We start from the raw sequence: 18,789 nt of genomic DNA, 5'->3' as shown, positions 1-18,789 counted from the left end.
TGGGGTAGGAGGAGAACTGGGATTTTGACATAGAGCTGGAGGGCAGAGCAGGGACTTGGGGATGGGGGGGAGAGCTTGGGGTAGGAGGAGAGCTGGAATTTCGACATACACCTGGAGGGCGGAGCAGGGACTTGGGGATGGGGGGGGAGAGCTTGGGGTAGGAGGAGAGCTGGGATTTCGACATAGAGCTGGAGGGCGGAGCAGGGACTTGGCAATGGGATGGCTATTAGTGGGGCTTGTCAGATTGGCTGGAGGGTATGAGAAGGGAGCTGAAGGGAGGAGAGGTGCTGTGAATGACCTGGAGGAGTGGGGAAAGAATGGGGTGCTGAAGAAGTTTGTGAGAGAAAAGAGATAGGACTGGGGAGGTGGTGAAAGAGGATTAAATAGGAGGCTGGCTTGTGGGTAATAGAAGAACAGGCTGAGGCCAAAGAGGGAATGAGAGACAGGGAAAAGGATGGGTTTGGTGAGGGAATGAGAGGCAGAGGAAGTTAGATGAGGACTGAGAAGGAGGAGAGATGAAGGTGGAAATGGGGGAGTAGGGACCGGGTGAAAGACAGAGAGGGAATGGCGGCTGGGGAATGAGTGAGAGACAGAGGGGAATGGGAGGGCTGGAGTAGGAAAATGGAAAGCTGGTGAGAGGTGAAAAGAGGGGGACTGAGAACTGGAGTATTAAGAGGAAAAGATGGGTGAAATTTAGTTTTGAGTGGATAGAAAGGCAAAGAAGAGAGAAATGAAAAAAGAAAGGGAAAGATCAATGTCAGACAGATGTAGGGAAGGAAGGGAGGAAGACAGGAAAAGAAATGGAAAATGGAAAGGAGACCCTGGAAAAAAAAATTGGAGAAGATTGAAAAGAGAGACCAGAATCAACCCAGTCACAAAACTTTAATGCCTGGGCAGAAAAGGTAGAAAATATTTTATTTTCAGTTTTTAGAGGGTGGAATGTATCAGCATTTCTTATATATTTGCATTTTGCTCAGTACCAGAGGAAATGCATTTCTGTTTCTTTTTCTCTGATGTTGCACTGCATACAGCATGGCTTCTCAGGGTTTCCATTTCAGATTTTGTCTGCATGTTTCTGTTTTTAATTTGCAGCCCCTTATTTTGTATTAGGTAAGGGCTGGTCTATGTTCTACCTGTGTGACTGAAGTGATGGATTTTGCTAGCACATAATATTTGTGAAGGCATCTATAGGAAATTGGTTTGTTCTGTTATACCAATAGGAGGGGGTATTGGTGTTCTAGGGCCTTGTAAAATCTAGTACAATTATGTTTTATCTGGAATTTTCCAATATCTGGAACAGTCCCTGGGCCCTGTTTTGACAAACGTCTGTTATCCAGAATGAGTGCACGGTGCAGAAGTCACCCCTCGATGCCTCAGCCTGCCGTTCGTATACAAACAGTGGTAGCAGATTAGCAGCATTTCTGCCAGCGACGGCAGCGCTGCGCCAGGCAGAAACACAGCCTGAATGTCTGACTGGCTGTAAATCCTTTTATTCCTGTAACAGGGTCAGGTGTTAAGTCTTCATATTGTACACCTGCTAACCCTAGTGAATACGTAAATACTACGTCTCCAATGCACGCAGATTTGTGGACAGCCGTGAAGTGCGCCTAAGCTGTGGGGTCAGACACAGGAGGCCATTGTGTACCAATTCTCAATCTCATCCAAAAACTCAATAAACAGTTATTAGCCAGGTAGTGTTGGAAAAGCCAGAACCTATCCCTAGCAGTGAAATACCAGAAATGGATCAACTATTAAGGATCTGACAGGTATTTGTGACCCAGACTGGCACTGTCACAGGATTCTGGGCTCGACAGACCCAGCAGGGCACTTCTTATGCTATGTTCTTAAGGTACTGTCCTCAGCTTAAACTCTGTACTTCATCTTCACCAGAAAGAGACAGAAAAGGGTTTACAGCTGCATGGGGCTCTGATGAAGATCTGCTCTTCAGCTGTCTGTGCTGTATTCATGCTTCATAGGTATCAGTGTGACACCTGCATGGGGCTCTGATGAAGATCTGCTCTTCAGCTGTCTGTGCTGTATTCATGCTTCATATGTATCTGTGTAACACCTGCATGGGGCTCTGATGAAGATCTGCTCTTCAGCTGTCTGTGCTGTATTCATGCTTCATAGGTATCAGTGTGACACCTGCATGGGGCTCTGATGAAGATCTGCTCTTCAGCTGTCTGTGCTGTATTCATGCTTCATAGGTATCAGTGTGACACCTGCATGGGGCTCTGATGAAGATCTGCTCTTCAGCTGTCTGTGCTGTATTCATGCTTCATATGTATCAGTGTAACGCCTGCATGGGGCTCTAATGAAGATCTGCTCTTCAGCTGTCAGTGCTGTATTCATGCTTCATAGGTATCAGTGTGACACCTGCATGGGGCTCTGATGAAGATCTGCTCTTCAGCTGTCTGTGCTGTATTCATGCTTCATAGGTATCAGTGTGACACCTGCATGGGGCTCTGATGAAGATCTGCTCTTCAGCTGTCTGTGCTGTATTCATGCTTCATATGTATCTGTGTAACGCCTGCATGGGGCTCTAATGAAGATCTGCTCTTCAGCTGTCAGTGCTGTATTCATGCTTTACAGAAATCAATATGTAAAATAGTTTTTGATTTACTTCGAGCTGGAGCTTCCACTTTAAACACCAATGTCTCCTTAAGCATCAAATATACATGAAACTGTAGGAAATATTACAGAAAGCTCTTAATTAGGGTTCGGAAGTTTAACCCCTTGTATTACAGCACAGAAATGAACAGACCGATAAAATGGACTGATGACACAAGGTAGTAGGTGATGGGCACAAGCTTCCCAGTGCTTGCAGTGTTTGTAACACCAGAATCCCCTGCAAGAGGAAATCCTTTATCTGCTGAATACAGAGCAAGGGAGCTTCCTCTGCCAGGTGCTCGCTGATACTGCCTGCTGGCTCTGGATCTCACTCAGACGTTTGCAGCTAGGGCTCAGGGCTTCACCAAAGGTGACAGTGGCCTTCTCTGGCCCCGCGTCAGCTGGGCTGGGAGGAGGATCATAGAGAGAGGAATGGGCAACGTCATCGGACGGACGCCCCGGCTGGAGCTCCCAGCATGCCCTACTGAGCACGTGCGGCTGTGGTTATCCCTCGGTCTCTGGTATAACCCAAACATGGAGAAACCAATTCCCAGGGGAGGATTCTGTGAGCACTGACATCCTGCTGTCCTGGGAGAACACCTGTTACAGGTAAGCAACTCTGCTTTCTCACAGGACAAGCAGGATGGCTCAGGCAAAGGCACAAATTTCCAAGCACAAGAGAAGAAAGTACTTGTGTCAAGAGCAGAAAGACTGAAAGTCAGCTGAAAACTGGTTTATCAACCGAGCAACAAGACAGACTGGGCATGCAGAGCGATGCCAAAGGAACAGCGGGCATGGTATTCACATGTCCACCCAGATCAGTAGCAGCAAGAAGTATCCCGGTCTGCAGCAGACCCCACCCGCCAGGTCACTATAAGCACAAGGTCAGATGGATGAAATCCCAGAGTGCCGAGGCATGAAGGCTACTCCTGCCAGGCAGCCCCGTGCCAAGATGCTGAGCAGAGCTGTCGAATCTGTACTTCACCATCAGGGGAAGCCAGGTCAAAGTGAACTGGCCAAAGCAGAGAAAGGATCCCATACCCTTCCTGGGAAGGTTTATACGATGACCACTCCCCCCTCGTCTTCCTGCTGGACTGGTCTGGCTGAACGTCAGAAGAGGCGGACACCCCAAGGAGGCAGATCCCCCTGGGCTGCAGGTGCACGGAAACCGCCTCCAGCTGCAGAAAATGCAGAAGGGGAATTCCCCAACTATACAAACCCCCCTGCCAGTTCCAGCAGGGACAGGTACAGCCCCCTCAATAAAGATACTAAGAGAGTCCTAGACTTCAGCAGGATGAGAACAACGCGATGAAGAAATCCGTAAACCTGTCTGCTGAGAGTGGCAAGAGGCAATCCCTGTGGTGCCCTCACCGATCTGGGCACCCTGAGGTGATCAGCAGAGCAGACCTGCCCACCAACCCAGCTTAGCTATCAAACCTATGGCTGAAGATAACCTGTGGTCCGCCTGATAACGTCATGGCCCACGCGCCTACCGACAGGGTCACCTCTGAAAGAGGAGAAAAGAGCCTGTGACTACAATATCGGAAGGGTGGCGCTTTTGTGTGATCCTCCACTCCTGATCCAAGTCACCTTATTGCGAGCTATCTGAAGGCAAACATGCCAGTCAAGAAACAGAGGGAGGAGAGATCTTCCCTCAGAGGTAGAGGACCACCCAACTCGACATCAATAAATAGGAGCACGAAGTGAAACCATGCACGTCGGATACCTGCTGAGCACAAAGAGGCAGGTCTCCCACCTGAGGAATCCTCATCTGCTCCTTGGGAGCAGATTTCCAGGAGAGGGAATCCCCGACCCTACGAGGACTCCCAATCTGGGTAGCTCATTGCACACCCTGTGGCACCCTCCACACTGCGCAATACTGCAACGGGGAGGTGAGAGCTCCCGATAGGATCTGTGCAAAAAGAGAGGGTGGCCGCCACTCAGAAGCTATGGAAGGTGAAAACCAGCCCAGTTCTCTGAGCAGAAACCAAGGCACCAAGAGGGAACCTACTGAAGGCAGCTCTCGAAAGTCAAAATTCAGACCTCTCTCCCCAGAGGCGGGGACAGAGCCCACTGTTCAACCGGATCCCCTTCCATTCTCCAGATGACAGTGGGACACAATTGTTGACCTATGAGATCCCTATGGCAACTGGATTGGTCACTGGTGACCACCTAGGTGGAAAATAAGGCCAACATGGCAACCAAATGCAGGAAAAAACTGCAAAAGTGACCCAGCTGGCCCTCGTTGCTGCGCTGATTCATGCAGATCAAGGGATATATGGTTGCCCCAGTTGGCACCACGCACCAGAGAGAGAATGCATCCAGGAGGATCCCCCCAAAGCAGATCCAGAGCATAAGCCAACGAGGGAGGAAAGCCCATAACGGTCTCATCCCCTGGTATCCACCTTAAAATGGAGTGAATAGGATTGTATTCTTATTCTCGGCCAAGACCTCCCAGTTCACCGGGGACTGCAGCGCACCAGTAAGGGATGTGTGCTGGTACTAGAAGAATACACCACATGCACCAGTGGGCATCTAGTATCAGTAGTACCCCCGTCACTGAATCTGGGTCCTGCAACACCACCGCTGTGCACCGGTGCTGCGCTACTTCATCAAGCTGACAGTGACGGGCAATCGTGTAAAGACGCAGCACCCGTCAGCCTAGCACAAAAACAGCAACGGTGGACCACGTGTGAGGTGTCACCTCTGGTTTCCAATAGCACCCCTGGATGCCAGATACACGAGGGCACTAAAAAGCACTCCTCCTGGTACCACCTGCCAATGGCTCCTGAATGCGATCAAGAGCCACTGCCATGACGCACCTGGCACAGGCAGTGTGGCATGGAAATACATCTTGCATGCATGGTGATGATGCGCCATACTAGGGACGCTCTGTGTGGTACCTTCCAATGCAAAAGGGAGTCACCCACAATAAGAAGGGTGACCATAAACACAGCGAAGTGGTAGTGCCGCCACTCACGCCACTCCATAGTGCTGATGGATGGTAGCGCCCCGGCGGTTCTCCTGTGAACGGAGCCATAGATAACCCTCACCAATGACAACCCCACTGTCAGTGCTACACTGTCTCGATGGCGCACTATGGTGGCAGCAGTGGCCACTGCACTACAAAATGAAAGCAACGGTGCTGACTGTACTGCCCTGTGTCACCTGGAGGCGCCCTGGTGCTTCCATGGTATCCTCGGCACTTTCAGTCTACGAAAGCGTCCCACGACACCCACATAACCCAACGGCAAGGACACCTGTGACGCTCAACAACATGGAAGGTGCCCCCTGCATCCATCGACGTGCCTGGCACGTGGTGGCGACCGTGGCACTTGACTGTGGTTCACGGCCTGTGATAGCAACTATGATGCTCCATGGTGACCTTGGTGCATGAAAGCAATCGTTGCGCTCAATGGCGCCCAGATGCTTATTGTGAACATGGTGCTCTATGAGCACGATGGGCGGCCAATGGTGCCGCTGGCAGCCAAGGCGGCCGATAGCATCCAAGCTGCCCACACCGCTTGATGGCTAACATTGCACTTGACTGTGTCCACGGTGAGCCATGTTGAGGTGCCCAATGGTGACCCAGGCATGCAATGGCACCCCTGGTGCTTGATGACAGGGAGGGCAACCTTGGCGCCCATCAGCAGTCAAGGCTTTTGATGCTGTCAGGGCCTCAGTGGTGCTCACTGGAGACCATGGAGCTTGATGTCGCATGGCGCTTAATGGCATCCATGGTGTCCCATAGCGCCAAAGGCGATGATGGTGTCCCCGGTGCTCGATGGCAGTTATGCCCTTCGATGGTGCTTATGGCGTCCCTCTGAACTTGCACAAACGGTGCTAGTTTGCACCTCTGATGGCTCTGAATGGTAGCCATGGTGCTCGCCGGTGCCCGCGGTAATCGACCCGAAGGCAATGATGGCACCCCACAGTGCTCAATTGCCCTGGTGGTGCTCGATGGTATCCGTGGCATTGATGGCTCAATGCTCAGCAGCACCAATGGTGAACGGCATTGATAGCGTCAGTGGTGCCCATGGTGTTTGACAATGCCCGTGGCGCTCACTACAGGGGCGGCTCAAGGCAATCTGCTGCCTGAAGCGAGAGATGAGATGGTGCCCCCCTGCCTCTCCCTCTCCACACACTCACATACACACACCTACAACCTCTCTCATTAACACACTCTCAGGCTCTAAGACCCTCTCTCTCCCCCCCCCCCCCCTCCCTCCACAATCCCCCGGATTCTCTCATTCATACACGATCTTACTCACTGGCTTCCTCACACACACACACACACACACACACACCCAGGCAATCTCCCATTCTCTCACACACTGCTCTCCCCCACCCTCCAGGCATGCACACACACATTCATTCTCACACACCCACACACACACACCCAGGCAAGCTCCCATTCTCTCACACACTGCTCTCCCCCACCCTCCAGGCATGCACACATTCATTCTCACACACACACACACACACCCAGGCAAGCTCCCATTCTCTCACACACTGCTCTGCCCCACCCTCCAGGCATGCACACATTCATTCTCACACACACACACACACACACACACACCCCCCCAGGCAGGCACCCATTCTCACACAGACAGAACCCAGGAGAGCACCCATTCATTCACCCATCCACACCCAAGCAGTTACCCAATCACACACACAATCTCCCACCCTCCTCCAAGACACACACAAGCAGTCATTCATCTACTCAGGCGCACACACAGGCAGCCACCCACATACGCCATTAGAGCCCAGAGCTTTTTTTTCAGCCACCGCGTCTTCCTCCTCCTCTCTTAGGTTGCTGGTCTGGTGGCAGCAGGAGATGATGAGTCACGTTTCTCCCGACGTCGTCATCTCCTGCTGCCACAGGTCTCGCAGCAGGAGATGATGTCAGGAAAGATGCGACTCCTGCTGCCCGGGGTTGCCACTTTGGTTTATCCCTGCCTGATCCGAGGTTTGACTTTGGAAGGCAGGCTGAGGCAGTGGCGGCTGTGGTACAGGGGTTTTGCAGGGGCATTTTTTTGCTGCTCCAAAATTCTGCTGCCCGAGGCCGCCGCCTCCTCATGATAGCTCCGCCCCTATCTCGCTGGCATCGATGGTGCCTGCAGGAACCCGTGGTGCTCGATGGCATCGACGGTGCACGTGGCACTCAAAAGCCGCCATGCCACGGTGCTCGATGGCACCGATGCCGCTCAGTATCCGCCATGCCACGGTGCTCGATGGTATCGGTGATGCCCACTCTGTCCAATTGTGCCTGTGGTGCTTGCTGGCCCTGAAGGCACCCATGGCTTTCATGAGGTTCAGTGGCATCAGTGGCGCTCCCAGTGCATGATGGCTTCCAGGATGCTCGATGGCTCCACGGCCCTTGATACAGAATGCCTCCTGGTGTCGTGGAGTCCAAGGTACTCGAGGGCGTCCATGGCACTCAATAGCATCCTTAGTCCTTGATGGTGCCCTTGGCGCTCAATAGCAAGCACAGCACCGCTGCGGCCTTTTCTGCTCCAGCTCAAACGTGGTCGGGCAAGGGGTGATGCCTGCGGCTGCACATGCTCAGTGCGGCGTGCCCGAAAGTTCTAGAATCTCTGAGGTGAAGGTTCCGTGCCGGGCTCCATCTGATGATGTCACCCATGAGCGAGGAGCCACAGCCATGCTGCTTGTCCTCGCTCTGCTAGCCATGCCGTGGACCCCCCAAAATCCCCACCCTGCAAGCCCAGCCCCCCCGGTAGAAACACACAGGAGACCGGCAGATGCCCACAAGGAGCAGGGCCTTCCACACGGGGACAGGCCAGCTCAATTTATTTTAAAAATAAGTAACATCTTTGTTTTATGTACATCAATATATCTATGTTGAAAAAGTCCAGGCTCTGAAAATGAAATAGTCATCACTTTCCCTCTGAGCAAACTAAACCATGGTCGGAATGGAATGATTTAATTCACTGAAGCTGCTCCGGGGTCAGTAAACCCAGCCAGGGCACTCGGGCTGCACAAAGCCTCTCCAGCGCACAGCTCCGGCCCTGCCACAGGCACAGATAAAGCTTCAGCCTTAGACCTCCACAGGGTCAGAGGCTGACACAGGGGAGGCCCGGAGTCAGACACAGTAATGACAGAGGGGGAGGCCCCGGGTCAGACACAGTAATGACAGAGGGGAGGCCCGGGGTCAGACACAGTAATGACACAGGGGGAGGCCGGGGGTCAGACACAGTAATGACAGAGGGGGAGGCCCCGGGTCAGACACAGTAATGACACAGGGGAGGCCCGGGTCAGACACAGTAATGACACAGGGGAGGCCCGGGGTCAGACACAGTAATGACACAGGGGAGGCCCGGGGTCAGACACAGTATTGACACAGGGGAGGCCCGGGGTCAGACACAGTAATGACAGAGGGGGAGGCCGGGGGTCAGTCACAGTAATGACAGAGGGGGAGGCCGGGGGTCAGACACAGTAATGACAGAGGGGGAGGCCGGGGGTCAGACACAGTAATGACAGAGGGGGAGGCCCGGGGTCAGACACAGTAATGACAGAGGGGGAGGCCCGGGGTCAGACACAGTAATGACAGAGGGGGAGGCCCGGGGTCAGACACAGTAATGACAGAGGGGAGGCCCGGGGTCAGACACAGTAATGACAGAGGGGAGGCCCGGGGTCAGACACAGTAATGACAGAGGGGGAGGCCCGGGGTCAGACACAATAATGACAGAGGGGGAGGCCCCGGGTCAGACATAGTAATGACAGAGGGGAGGCCCGAGGTCAGACACAGTAATGACACAGGGGAGGCCCGGGGTCAGACACAGTAATGACAGAGGGGGAGGCCCGGGGTCAGACACAGTAATGACAGAGGGGGAGGCCCGGGGTCAGACACAGTAATGACAGAGGGGGAGGCCCGGGGTCAGACACAGTAATGACACAGGGGGAGGCCCGGGGTCAGACACAATAATGACAGAGGGGGAGGCCCCGGGTCAGACACAGTAATGACAGAGGGGAGGCCCGAGGTCAGACACAGTAATGACACAGGGGAGGCCCGGGTCAGACACAGTAATGACAGAGGGGGAGGCCCGGGGTCAGACACAGTAATGACACAGGGGGAGGCCCGGGGTCAGACACAATAATGACACAGGGGAGGCCCGGGGTCAGACACAGTAATGACAGAGGGGGAGGCCCGGGGTCAGACACAGTAATGACACAGGGGAGGCCCGGGGTCAGACACAGTAATGACAGAGGGGGAGGCCCGGGGTCAGACACAGTAATGACAGAGGGGGAGGCCCGGGGTCAGACACAGTAATGACAGAGGGGGAGGCCCGGGGTCAGACACAATAATGACACAGGGGAGGCCCGGGGTCAGACACAGTAATGACAGAGGGGGAGGCCCGGGGTCAGACACAATAATGACACAGGGGAGGCCCGGGGTCAGACACAGTAATGACAGAGGGGGAGGCCCGGGGTCAGACACAGTAATGACAGAGGGGGAGGCCCGGGGTCAGACACAGTAATGACAGAGGGGGAGGCCCGGGGTCAGACACAATAATGACACAGGGGAGGCCCGGGGTCAGACACAGTAATGACACAGGGGGAGGCCCGGGGTCAGACACAGTAATGACACAGGGGGAGGCCCGGGGTCAGACACAATAATGACACAGGGGAGGCCCGGGGTCAGACACAGTAATGACACAGGGGGAGGCCCGGGGTCAGACACAGTAATGACACAGGGGGAGGCCCGGGGTCAGACACAGTAATGACACAGGGGAGGCCCGGGGTCAGACACAGTAATGACACAGGGGGAGGCCCGGGGTCAGACACAATAATGACACAGGGGAGGCCCGGGGTCAGACACAGTAATGACAGAGGGGGAGGCCCGGGGTCAGACACAGTAATGACAGAGGGGGAGGCCCGGGGTCAGACACAGTAATGACAGAGGGGAGGCCCGGGGTCAGACACAGTAATGACAGAGGGGGAGGCCCGGGGTCAGACACAGTAATGACAGAGGGGAGGCCCGGGGTCAGACACAGTAATGACACAGGGGAGGCCCGGGGTCAGACACAGTAATGACACAGGGGAGGCCCGGGGTCAGACACAGTAATGACAGAGGGGGAGGCCCGGGGTCAGACACAGTAATGACACAGGGGAGGCCCGGGGTCAGACATAGTAATGACAGAGGGGAGGCCCGGGGTCAGACACAGTAATGACACTGGGGAGGCCCGGGGTCAGACACAGTAATGACACTGGGGAGGCCCGGGGTCAGATACAGTAATGACAGAGGGGAGGCCCGGGGTCAGATGTTGATTGGCCCACGTCGTTAGGTCACTGGGACTCAGGGCCCTTCCCATGAGCCACACCCAGTTCTCACCCCCCCCCCCCCCCAGCTATATGAGCACTGTTAGACTCACCCATCCTGTCTGTGGGATCCAGGTCTCTTAAATCCCCACCCCTACTGTCCATCTCCCCAGGAACCCACCACCCACTGATAACACTCATCAGACCCCCTAGATCCCCCGTCACTGATACCCAATGCCCTCCCCCCTCACACACCCACTCTGTCTCTGCTGCCCAGGCCCTCTCCATCCCCAACGCTCAGTGCTAGCACCCAGTCACTGTCTCTGGTACCCAGACCCACTGCTCGCCCAACTCTAGCGTCTGTCTCATCTGCTGCTGGCACCCAGCCCCTTCTCCCCCTCCTCGCGGTGCTCCCAGCACAGCAGAAGGAAGTGTGTGGGGATGGCCAGGAGCCAGTGGAGGTAGAGGGTCCGATCGGAGCAGGGGAAACCAAGAAAGGAGGCTGCTGAGTGCCGGGGCAGGTGGGCAACGTGCTGCGGCTTCTCGCATCTGCGGGCAGAGCCTCCCGGGCTCCACCTCCGAGGATGAAGACTAAAGTGCAGAGAAAGGTCCATCTCCAGGGGGTGCCGGGGTTATCCAAACCTCACCAGCCGCCCCAGGGTTTCCACGGCCTTGACTCGCACCGCAGGGACAGGATCTTTCATCAGCAAGACCAGGGCTGGAGAGAGAGAGAGAGAGAGAGAGAGAGAGAGAGAGGGGGTCACTCACAGTGCTGGAGGCAACCCAGCTCTGACTAATGCTTTACAGACAGACAGATCCCTAAGCCAAGCAGAAGGACCAACTGCGCCTGCTGTGCAGCTGGAGGGCAGGATACAGCGAGCAGGGAGAGGGCAGGGCGCCGGGCACAGCGGAGCGGGCTTCAGCTGCTGAGGGATGGGCAAGGGGCATGCGTGCATCTTGGAGGTGGAGGCTTCTCAGCCGTTCTGGATGCCATCCCCTCGGCGTGCGTCCCGGAAGGGCCACGGCTGCAGCCCTTAGGGCAGAGATATTTAGGACTCCCAGCGCTGGGGCCTGAGACCGTTAACCCAAAGGCCAAAAAAGGTTCTTCCAGCTACTCCGCCCGCCCGCCCCCCGAATGTGTGAAAGAGAGGCCGGATGAGGGCATTACAGGGGTACGGGGCTGAGACAGAGCAGGCCAGTGCTAGCCAGGGACAGCTTTCCAGAAAAACCGCAGGCCGGAAGGAGCTGAATAAGTTAATCTTAAAAAAAAAAAAAGTAGTGACCAAGCAGCGGTCAATCCCAGTTTTCCATCTGCCCCTAAAAGTAGTGACCAAGCAGCGGTCACAATCCCAGCTTTCCATCTGCCCCTAAAAGTAGTGACCAAGCAGCGGTCACAATCCCAGCTTTCCATCTGCCCCTAAAAGTAGTGACCAAGCAGCGGTCAATCCCAGCTTTCCATCTGCCCCTAAAAGTAGTGACCAAGCAGCGGTCAATCCCAGCTTTCCATCTGCCCCTAAAAGTAGTGACCAAGCAGCGGTCACAATCCCAGCTTTCCATCTGCCCCTAAAAGTAGTGACCAAGCAGCGGTCACAATCCCAGCTTTCCATCTGCCCCTAAAAGTAGTGACCAAGCAGCGGTCAATCCCAGCTTTCCATCTGCCCCTAAAAGTAGTGACCAAGCAGCGGTCAATCCCAGCTTTCCATCTGCCCCTAAAAGTAGTGACCAAGCAGCGGTCACAATCCCAGCTTTCCATCTGCCCCTAAAAGTAGTGACCAAGCAGCGGTCAATCCCAGCTTCCGTGATCAACTCTACCTTCCCACCCCTAAAAACGATCCCTCCAGCCACTCCACGCCTTTAAAATAATATCTGTGCAATCCCTCCCCCCCTCCCAGACCCCCAGTGTGCAGAGCGGTCAAGTCCCTAACCCTGCCCGGCTCCCGGCGCCTCTGCAGGAATTAATCCCCGCAGGCCTTCACGGACAGCAAGCTCTGCTTCTGCTTTGTAAACTCAGGAAGCTGGGAAGGTCGCAGGGTTACAGCGGCTCCGGGCCTCTTCCAGTCTCAGGAAGCTGGGAAGGTCGCAGGGTTACAGCAGCTCCGGGCCTCCTCCAGTCTCAGGAAGCCGGGAAAGTCGCTGGGTTACGGCAGCTCCGGGCCCCTTCCAGTCTCAGGAAGCTGGGAAAGTCGCTGGGTTACGGCAGCTCCGGGGCTCTTCCAGTCTCAGGAAGCTGGGAAAGTCACAGGGTTACAGCGGCTCCGGGTCTCTTCCAGTCTCAGGAAGCTGGGAAAGTCGCAGGGTTACAGCGGCTCCGGGTCTCTTCCAGTCTCAGGAATCTGGGAAAGTCACAGGGTTACAGCGGCTCCGGGCCTCTTCCAGTCTCAGGAAGCCGGGAAAGTCACAGGGTTACAGCGGCTCCGGGCCTCCTCCAGTCTCAGGAAGCCGGGAAAGTCGCAGGGTTACAGCGGCTCCGGGCCTCTTCCAGTCTCAGGAAGCCGGGAAAGTCGCAGGGTTACAGCGGCTCCGGGCCTCCTCCAGTCTCAGGAAGCCGGGAAAGTCGCAGGGTTACAGCGGCTCCGGGCCTCCTCCAGTCTCAGGAAGCCGGGAAAGTCGCAGGGTTACAGCGGCTCCGGGCCTCTTCCAGTCTCAGGAAGCTGGGAAAGTCGCAGGGTTACAGCGGCTCCGGGCCTCTTCCAGTCTCAGGAAGCTGGGAAAGTCGCTGGGTTACAGCGGCTCCGGGCCTCTTCCAGTCTCAGGAAGCTGGGAAAGTCGCAGGGTTACAGCGGCTCCGGGCCTCTTCCAGTCTCAGGAAGCTGGGAAAGTCGCTGGGTTACAGCGGCTCCGGGCCTCTTCTAGTCTCAGGAAGCTGGGAAAGTCGCAGTGTTACAGCGGCTCCGGGCCTCTTCCAGTCTCAGGAAGCTGGGAAAGTCGCTGGGTTACAGCGGCTCCGGGCCTCTTCCAGTCTCAGGAAGCTGGGAAAGTCGCTGGGTTACAGCGGCTCCGGGCCTCCTCCAGTCTCAGGAAGCCGGGAAAGTCGCAGGGTTACAGCGGCTCCGGGCCTCTTCCAGTCTCAGGAAGCCGGGAAAGTCGCTGGGTTACAGCGGCTCCGGTCCTCTTCCAGTCTCAGGAAGCCGGGAAAGTCGCTGGGTTACAGCGGCTCCGGGCCTCCTCCAGTCTCAGGAAGCCGGGAAAGTCGCAGGGTTACAGCGGCTCCGGGCCTCCTCCAGTCTCAGGAAGCCGGGAAAGTCGCTGGGTTACAGCAGCTCCGGGCCCCTTCCAGTCTCAGGAAGCCGGGAAAGTCGCTGGGTTACAGCAGCTCCGGGCCTCTTCCAGTCTCAGGAAGCCGGGAAAGTCGCTGGGTTACAGCAGCTCCGGGCCTCTTCCAGTCTCAGGAAGCTGGGAAAGTCGCTGGGTTACAGCAGCTCCGGGCCTCCTCCAGTCTCAGGAAGCTGGGAAAGTCGCAGGGTTACAGCGGCTCCGGGCCTCCTCCAGTCTCAGGAAGCCGGGAAAGTCGCTGGGTTACAGCGGCTCCGGGCCCCTTCCAGTCTCAGGAAGCCGGGAAAGTCGCTGGGTTACAGCGGCTCCGGGGCTCTTCCAGTCTCAGGAAGCTGGGAAAGTCGCTGGGTTACAGCAGCTCCGGGGCTCTTCCAGTCTCAGGAAGCTGGGAAAGTCGCTGGGTTACAGCAGCTCCGGGCCTCTTCCAGTCTCAGGAAGCTGGGAAAGTCGCTGGGTTACAGCAGCTCCGGGTCTCTTCCAGTCTCAGGAAGCTGGGAAAGTCGCAGGGTTACAGCAGCTCCGGGCCCCTTCCAGTCTCAGGAAGCTGGGAAAGTCACAGGGTTACAGCAGCTCCGGGCCTCCTCCAGTCTCAGGAAGCTGGGAAAGTCGCAGGGTTACAGCAGCTCCGGGCCTCTTCCAGTCTCAGGAAGCTGGGAAAGTCGCAGGGTTACAGCAGCTCCGGGCCCCTTCCAGTCTCAGGAAGCCGGGAAAGTCGCAGGGTTACAGCGGCTCCGGGCCTCCTCCAGTCTCAGGAAGCCGGGAAAGTCGCAGGGTTACAGCGGCTCCGGGCCTCCTCCAGTCTCAGGAAGCTGGGAAAGTCGCTGGGTTACAGCAGCTCCGGGCCTCTTCCAGTCTCAGGAAGCTGGGAAAGTCGCTGGGTTACAGCAGCTCCGGGCCTCTTCCAGTCTCAGGAAGCTGGGAAAGTCGCTGGGTTACAGCGGCTCCGGGCCTCCTCCAGTCTCAGGAAGCTGGGAAAGTCGCTGGGTTACAGCAGCTCCGGGCCTCCTCCAGTCTCAGGAAGCTGGGAAAGTCGCTGGGTTACAGCAGCTCCGGGTCTCTTCCAGTCTCAGGAAGCTGGGAAAGTCGCTGGGTTACAGCAGCTCCGGGTCTCTTCCAGTCTCAGGAAGCTGGGAAAGTCGCTGGGTTACAGCAGCTCCGGGTCTCTTCCAGTCTCAGGAAGCTGGGAAAGTCGCTGGGTTACAGCAGCTCCGGGTCTCTTCCAGTCTCAGGAAGCTGGGAAAGTCGCTGGGTTACAGCGGCTCCGGGCCTCTTCCAGTCTCAGGAAGCTGGGAAAGTCGCTGGGTTACAGCGGCTCCGGGCCTCTTCCAGTCTCAGGAAGCTGGGAAAGTCGCTGGGTTACAGCAGCTCCGGGGCTCTTCCAGCCTCAGGAAGCTGGGAAAGTCGCAGGGTTACAGCAGCTCCGGGCCTCTTCCAGTCTCAGGAAGCTGGGAAAGTCGCTGGGTTACAGCGGCTCCGGGCCTCTTCCAGTCTGAGGAAGCTGGGAAAGTCGCTGGGTTACAGCGGCTCCGGGCCTCTTCCAGTCTCAGGAAGCTGGGAAAGTCGCTGGGTTACAGCGGCTCCGGGCCTCCTCCAGTCTCAGGAAGCTGGGAAAGTCGCTGGGTTACAGCGGCTCCGGGCCTCCTTCAGTCTCAGGAAGCTGGGAAAGTCGCTGGGTTACAGCAGCTCCGGGGCTCTTCCAGTCTCAGGAAGCTGGGAAAGTCGCTGGGTTACAGCGGCTCCGGGCCTCCTCCAGTCTCAGGAAGCTGGGAAAGTCGCAGGGTTACAGCGGCTCCGGGCCTCTTCCAGTCTCAGGAAGCTGGGAAAGTCGCTGGGTTACAGCAGCTCCGGGGCTCTTCCAGTCTCAGGAAGCTGGGAAAGTCGCTGGGTTCCAGCAGCTCCGGGGCTCTTCCAGTCTCAGGAAGCTGGGAAAGTCGCTGGGTTACAGCGGCTCCGGGCCTCTTCCAGTCTCAGGAAGCTGGGAAAGTCGCTGGGTTACAGCGGCTCCGGGCCTCTTCCAGTCTCAGGAAGCTGGGAAAGTCGCTGGGTTACAGCAGCTCCGGGGCTCTTCCAGTCTCAGGAAGCTGGGAAAGTCGCTGGGTTACAGCGGCTCCGGGCCTCTTCCAGTCTCAGGAAGCTGGGAAAGTCACTGGGTTACAGCGGCTCCGGGCCTCTTCCAGTCTCAGGAAGCTGGGAAAGTCGCTGGGTTACAGCAGCTCCGGGGCTCTTCCAGCCTCAGGAAGCTGGGAAAGTCGCAGGGTTACAGCGGCTCCGGGCCTCTTCCAGTCTCAGGAAGCTGGGAAAGTCGCTGGGTTACAGCGGCTCCGGGCCTCTTCCAGTCTGAGGAAGCTGGGAAAGTCGCTGGGTTACAGCGGCTCCGGGCCTCTTCCAGTCTGAGGAAGCTGGGGAAAGTCGCTGGGTTACAGCGGCTCCGGGCCTCTTCCAGTCTCAGGAAGCTGGGAAAGTCGCTGGGTTACAGCGGCTCCGGGCCTCTTCCAGTCTCAGGAAGCTGGGAAAGTCGCTGGGTTACAGCAGCTCCGGGTCTCTTCCAGTCTCAGGAAGCTGGGAAAGTCGCAGGGTTACAGCGGCTCCGGGCCTCTTCCAGTCTCAGGAAGCTGGGAAAGTCGCAGGGTTACAGCAGCTCCGGGGCTCTTCCAGTCTCAGGAAGCTGGGAAAGTCGCTGGGTTACAGCAGCTCCGGGCCTCTTCCAGTCTCAGGAAGCTGGGAAAGTCGCTGGGTTACAGCAGCTCCGGGCCTCCTCCAGTCTCAGGAAGCTGGGAAAGTCGCTGGGTTACAGCGGCTCCGGGCCTCTTCTAGTCTGAGGAAGCTGGGAAAGTCGCTGGGTTACAGCGGCTCCGGGCCTCCTCCAGTCTCAGGAAGCTGGGAAAGTCGCTGGGTTACAGCGGCTCCGGGCCTCCTCCAGTCTCAGGAAGCTGGGAAAGTCGCTGGGTTACAGCAGCTCCGGGGCTCTTCCAGTCTCAGGAAGCCGGGGAAAGTCGCAGGGTTACAGCAGCTCCGGGCCTCTTCCAGTCTCAGGAAGCTGGGAAAGTCGCTGGGTTACAGCAGCTCCGGGTCTCTTCCAGTCTCAGGAAGCTGGGAAAGTCGCAGGGTTACAGCGGCTCCGGGCCTCCTCCAGTCTCAGGAAGCTGGGAAAGTCGCTGGGTTACAGCGGCTCCGGGCCTCCTCCAGTCTCAGGAAGCTGGGAAAGTCGCAGGGTTACAGTGGCTCCGGGCCTCCTCCAGTCTCAGGAAGCTGGGAAAGTCGCAGGGTTACAGCGGCTCCGGGCCTCCTCCAGTCTCAGGAAGCTGGGAAAGTCGCTGGGTTACAGCGGCTCCGGGCCTCTTCCAGTCTCAGGTGGGGCCAGGAGAGAAAGGAGCTCGGAGCTGCGGGGGGGGGGGGGGGGGGGGTCAGCTTATTCTGCAGCCTAACTTTATCTGCTGACCTGCGACCTGCCAGCTTTATGCTGCTACCCAGACCTTCCCTTAATGTCTGAAACATCGTGGCTGGGGCGACGCTGCTATCCTCCACCCCATAAGCTGAGCACTAGCAGAAGGAAAGGTTTTAGAAAGGTCCTGGAAGAGTCCCAGACGCACTCCGGGATCCTGGGGGGAGAACAACCGCTGCAGGGAGCCCAAGCGAGCCCCGGTCTGGAGGAGAGAGGAGTCGCCGGACTGGCACGGGACTGCGCCTGAAGACATCCCACACAAGAAAAAGCAGCCGGGTCCAGGCCAAGCCCAGAAGGAACCACGCGTGCCAGTCAAGGGAGAACCAAGACCTGGCGTCCCCCCAGGCAAGGCCGTAACCAGCGCATCTGCAGAAGGGGAAGAGCCAGGCCTTAGCAGAAATCCGAGGAATACAACTCTCACTGAGCGTCTGAGCGGCGCTGACACAGGTCAGAAGCCAGGTCAGGCCCGGAAGCCCTAATATGATAGCAACACAGATAGGAAGGCGCTTAGGCTTCTTACATATCAGCACCACCGCTGCAGTAAACGTGCGTCGGAACAGCTCAAAAATGAAATGCGCCCAAAAAATAAGCACCTTGAAGAAAGCACTGCAAGGCACATGCACTTGACTGGGTAAATGCAACATCAAGACTTGCTAGAGACATAAAGTTCCTGGATGTAATAAACGACTGCTTCATGGAGCAATTGGTTCAGGAACCAACAAGACAGGGAGCTATTTTAGATTTAATTCTTAGTGGAACACAGGATTTGATGAGAGAGGTATGTTCTTATGCTCTTATCAGGTTAGGACTTTTCAGCTTGGAGAAGAGACGACTGAGGGGGGATATGATAGAGGTGTTTAAAATCATGAGAGGTCTAGAACGAGTAGATGTGAATCGGTTATTTACTCTTTCGGATAATAGAAAGACTAGGGGACACTCCATGAAGTTAGCATGGGGCACATTTAAAACTAATCGGAGAAAGTTCTTTTTTACTCAACGCACAATTAAACTCTGGAATTTGTTGCCAGAGGATGTGGTTAGTGCAGTTAGTGTAGCTGTGTTTAAAAAAGGATTGGATAAGTTCTTGGAGGAGAAGTCCATTACCTGTTATTAAGTTCACTTAGAGAATAGCCACTGCCATTAGCAATGGTTACATGGAATAGACTTAGTTTTTGGGTACTTGC

General features: G+C 56.3%; 1 protein-coding gene across 1 annotated transcript in view; it reads right to left on the bottom strand.

Annotated features, from left to right (window-relative positions):
* Nucleotides 1-8,373: 8,373 nt before the first annotated feature.
* MROH1 (maestro heat like repeat family member 1) overlaps nt 8,374-18,789 on the bottom strand; it is a gene marked incomplete in the record, with an annotated part of 402,473 nt that continues 392,057 nt past the window's right edge. Inside the window, 1 exon segment of the mRNA XM_029592292.1 lies at nt 8,374-11,608. Within this exon segment, the coding sequence (XP_029448152.1) occupies nt 11,523-11,608 (86 nt within the window).

This window comes from Rhinatrema bivittatum, chromosome 2, assembly GCF_901001135.1.
Source record: "Rhinatrema bivittatum chromosome 2, aRhiBiv1.1, whole genome shotgun sequence".
NCBI classification, from domain to species: Eukaryota; Metazoa; Chordata; class Amphibia; order Gymnophiona; family Rhinatrematidae; genus Rhinatrema; species Rhinatrema bivittatum.
This window is presented reverse-complemented; position numbering and strand designations above follow the sequence as displayed.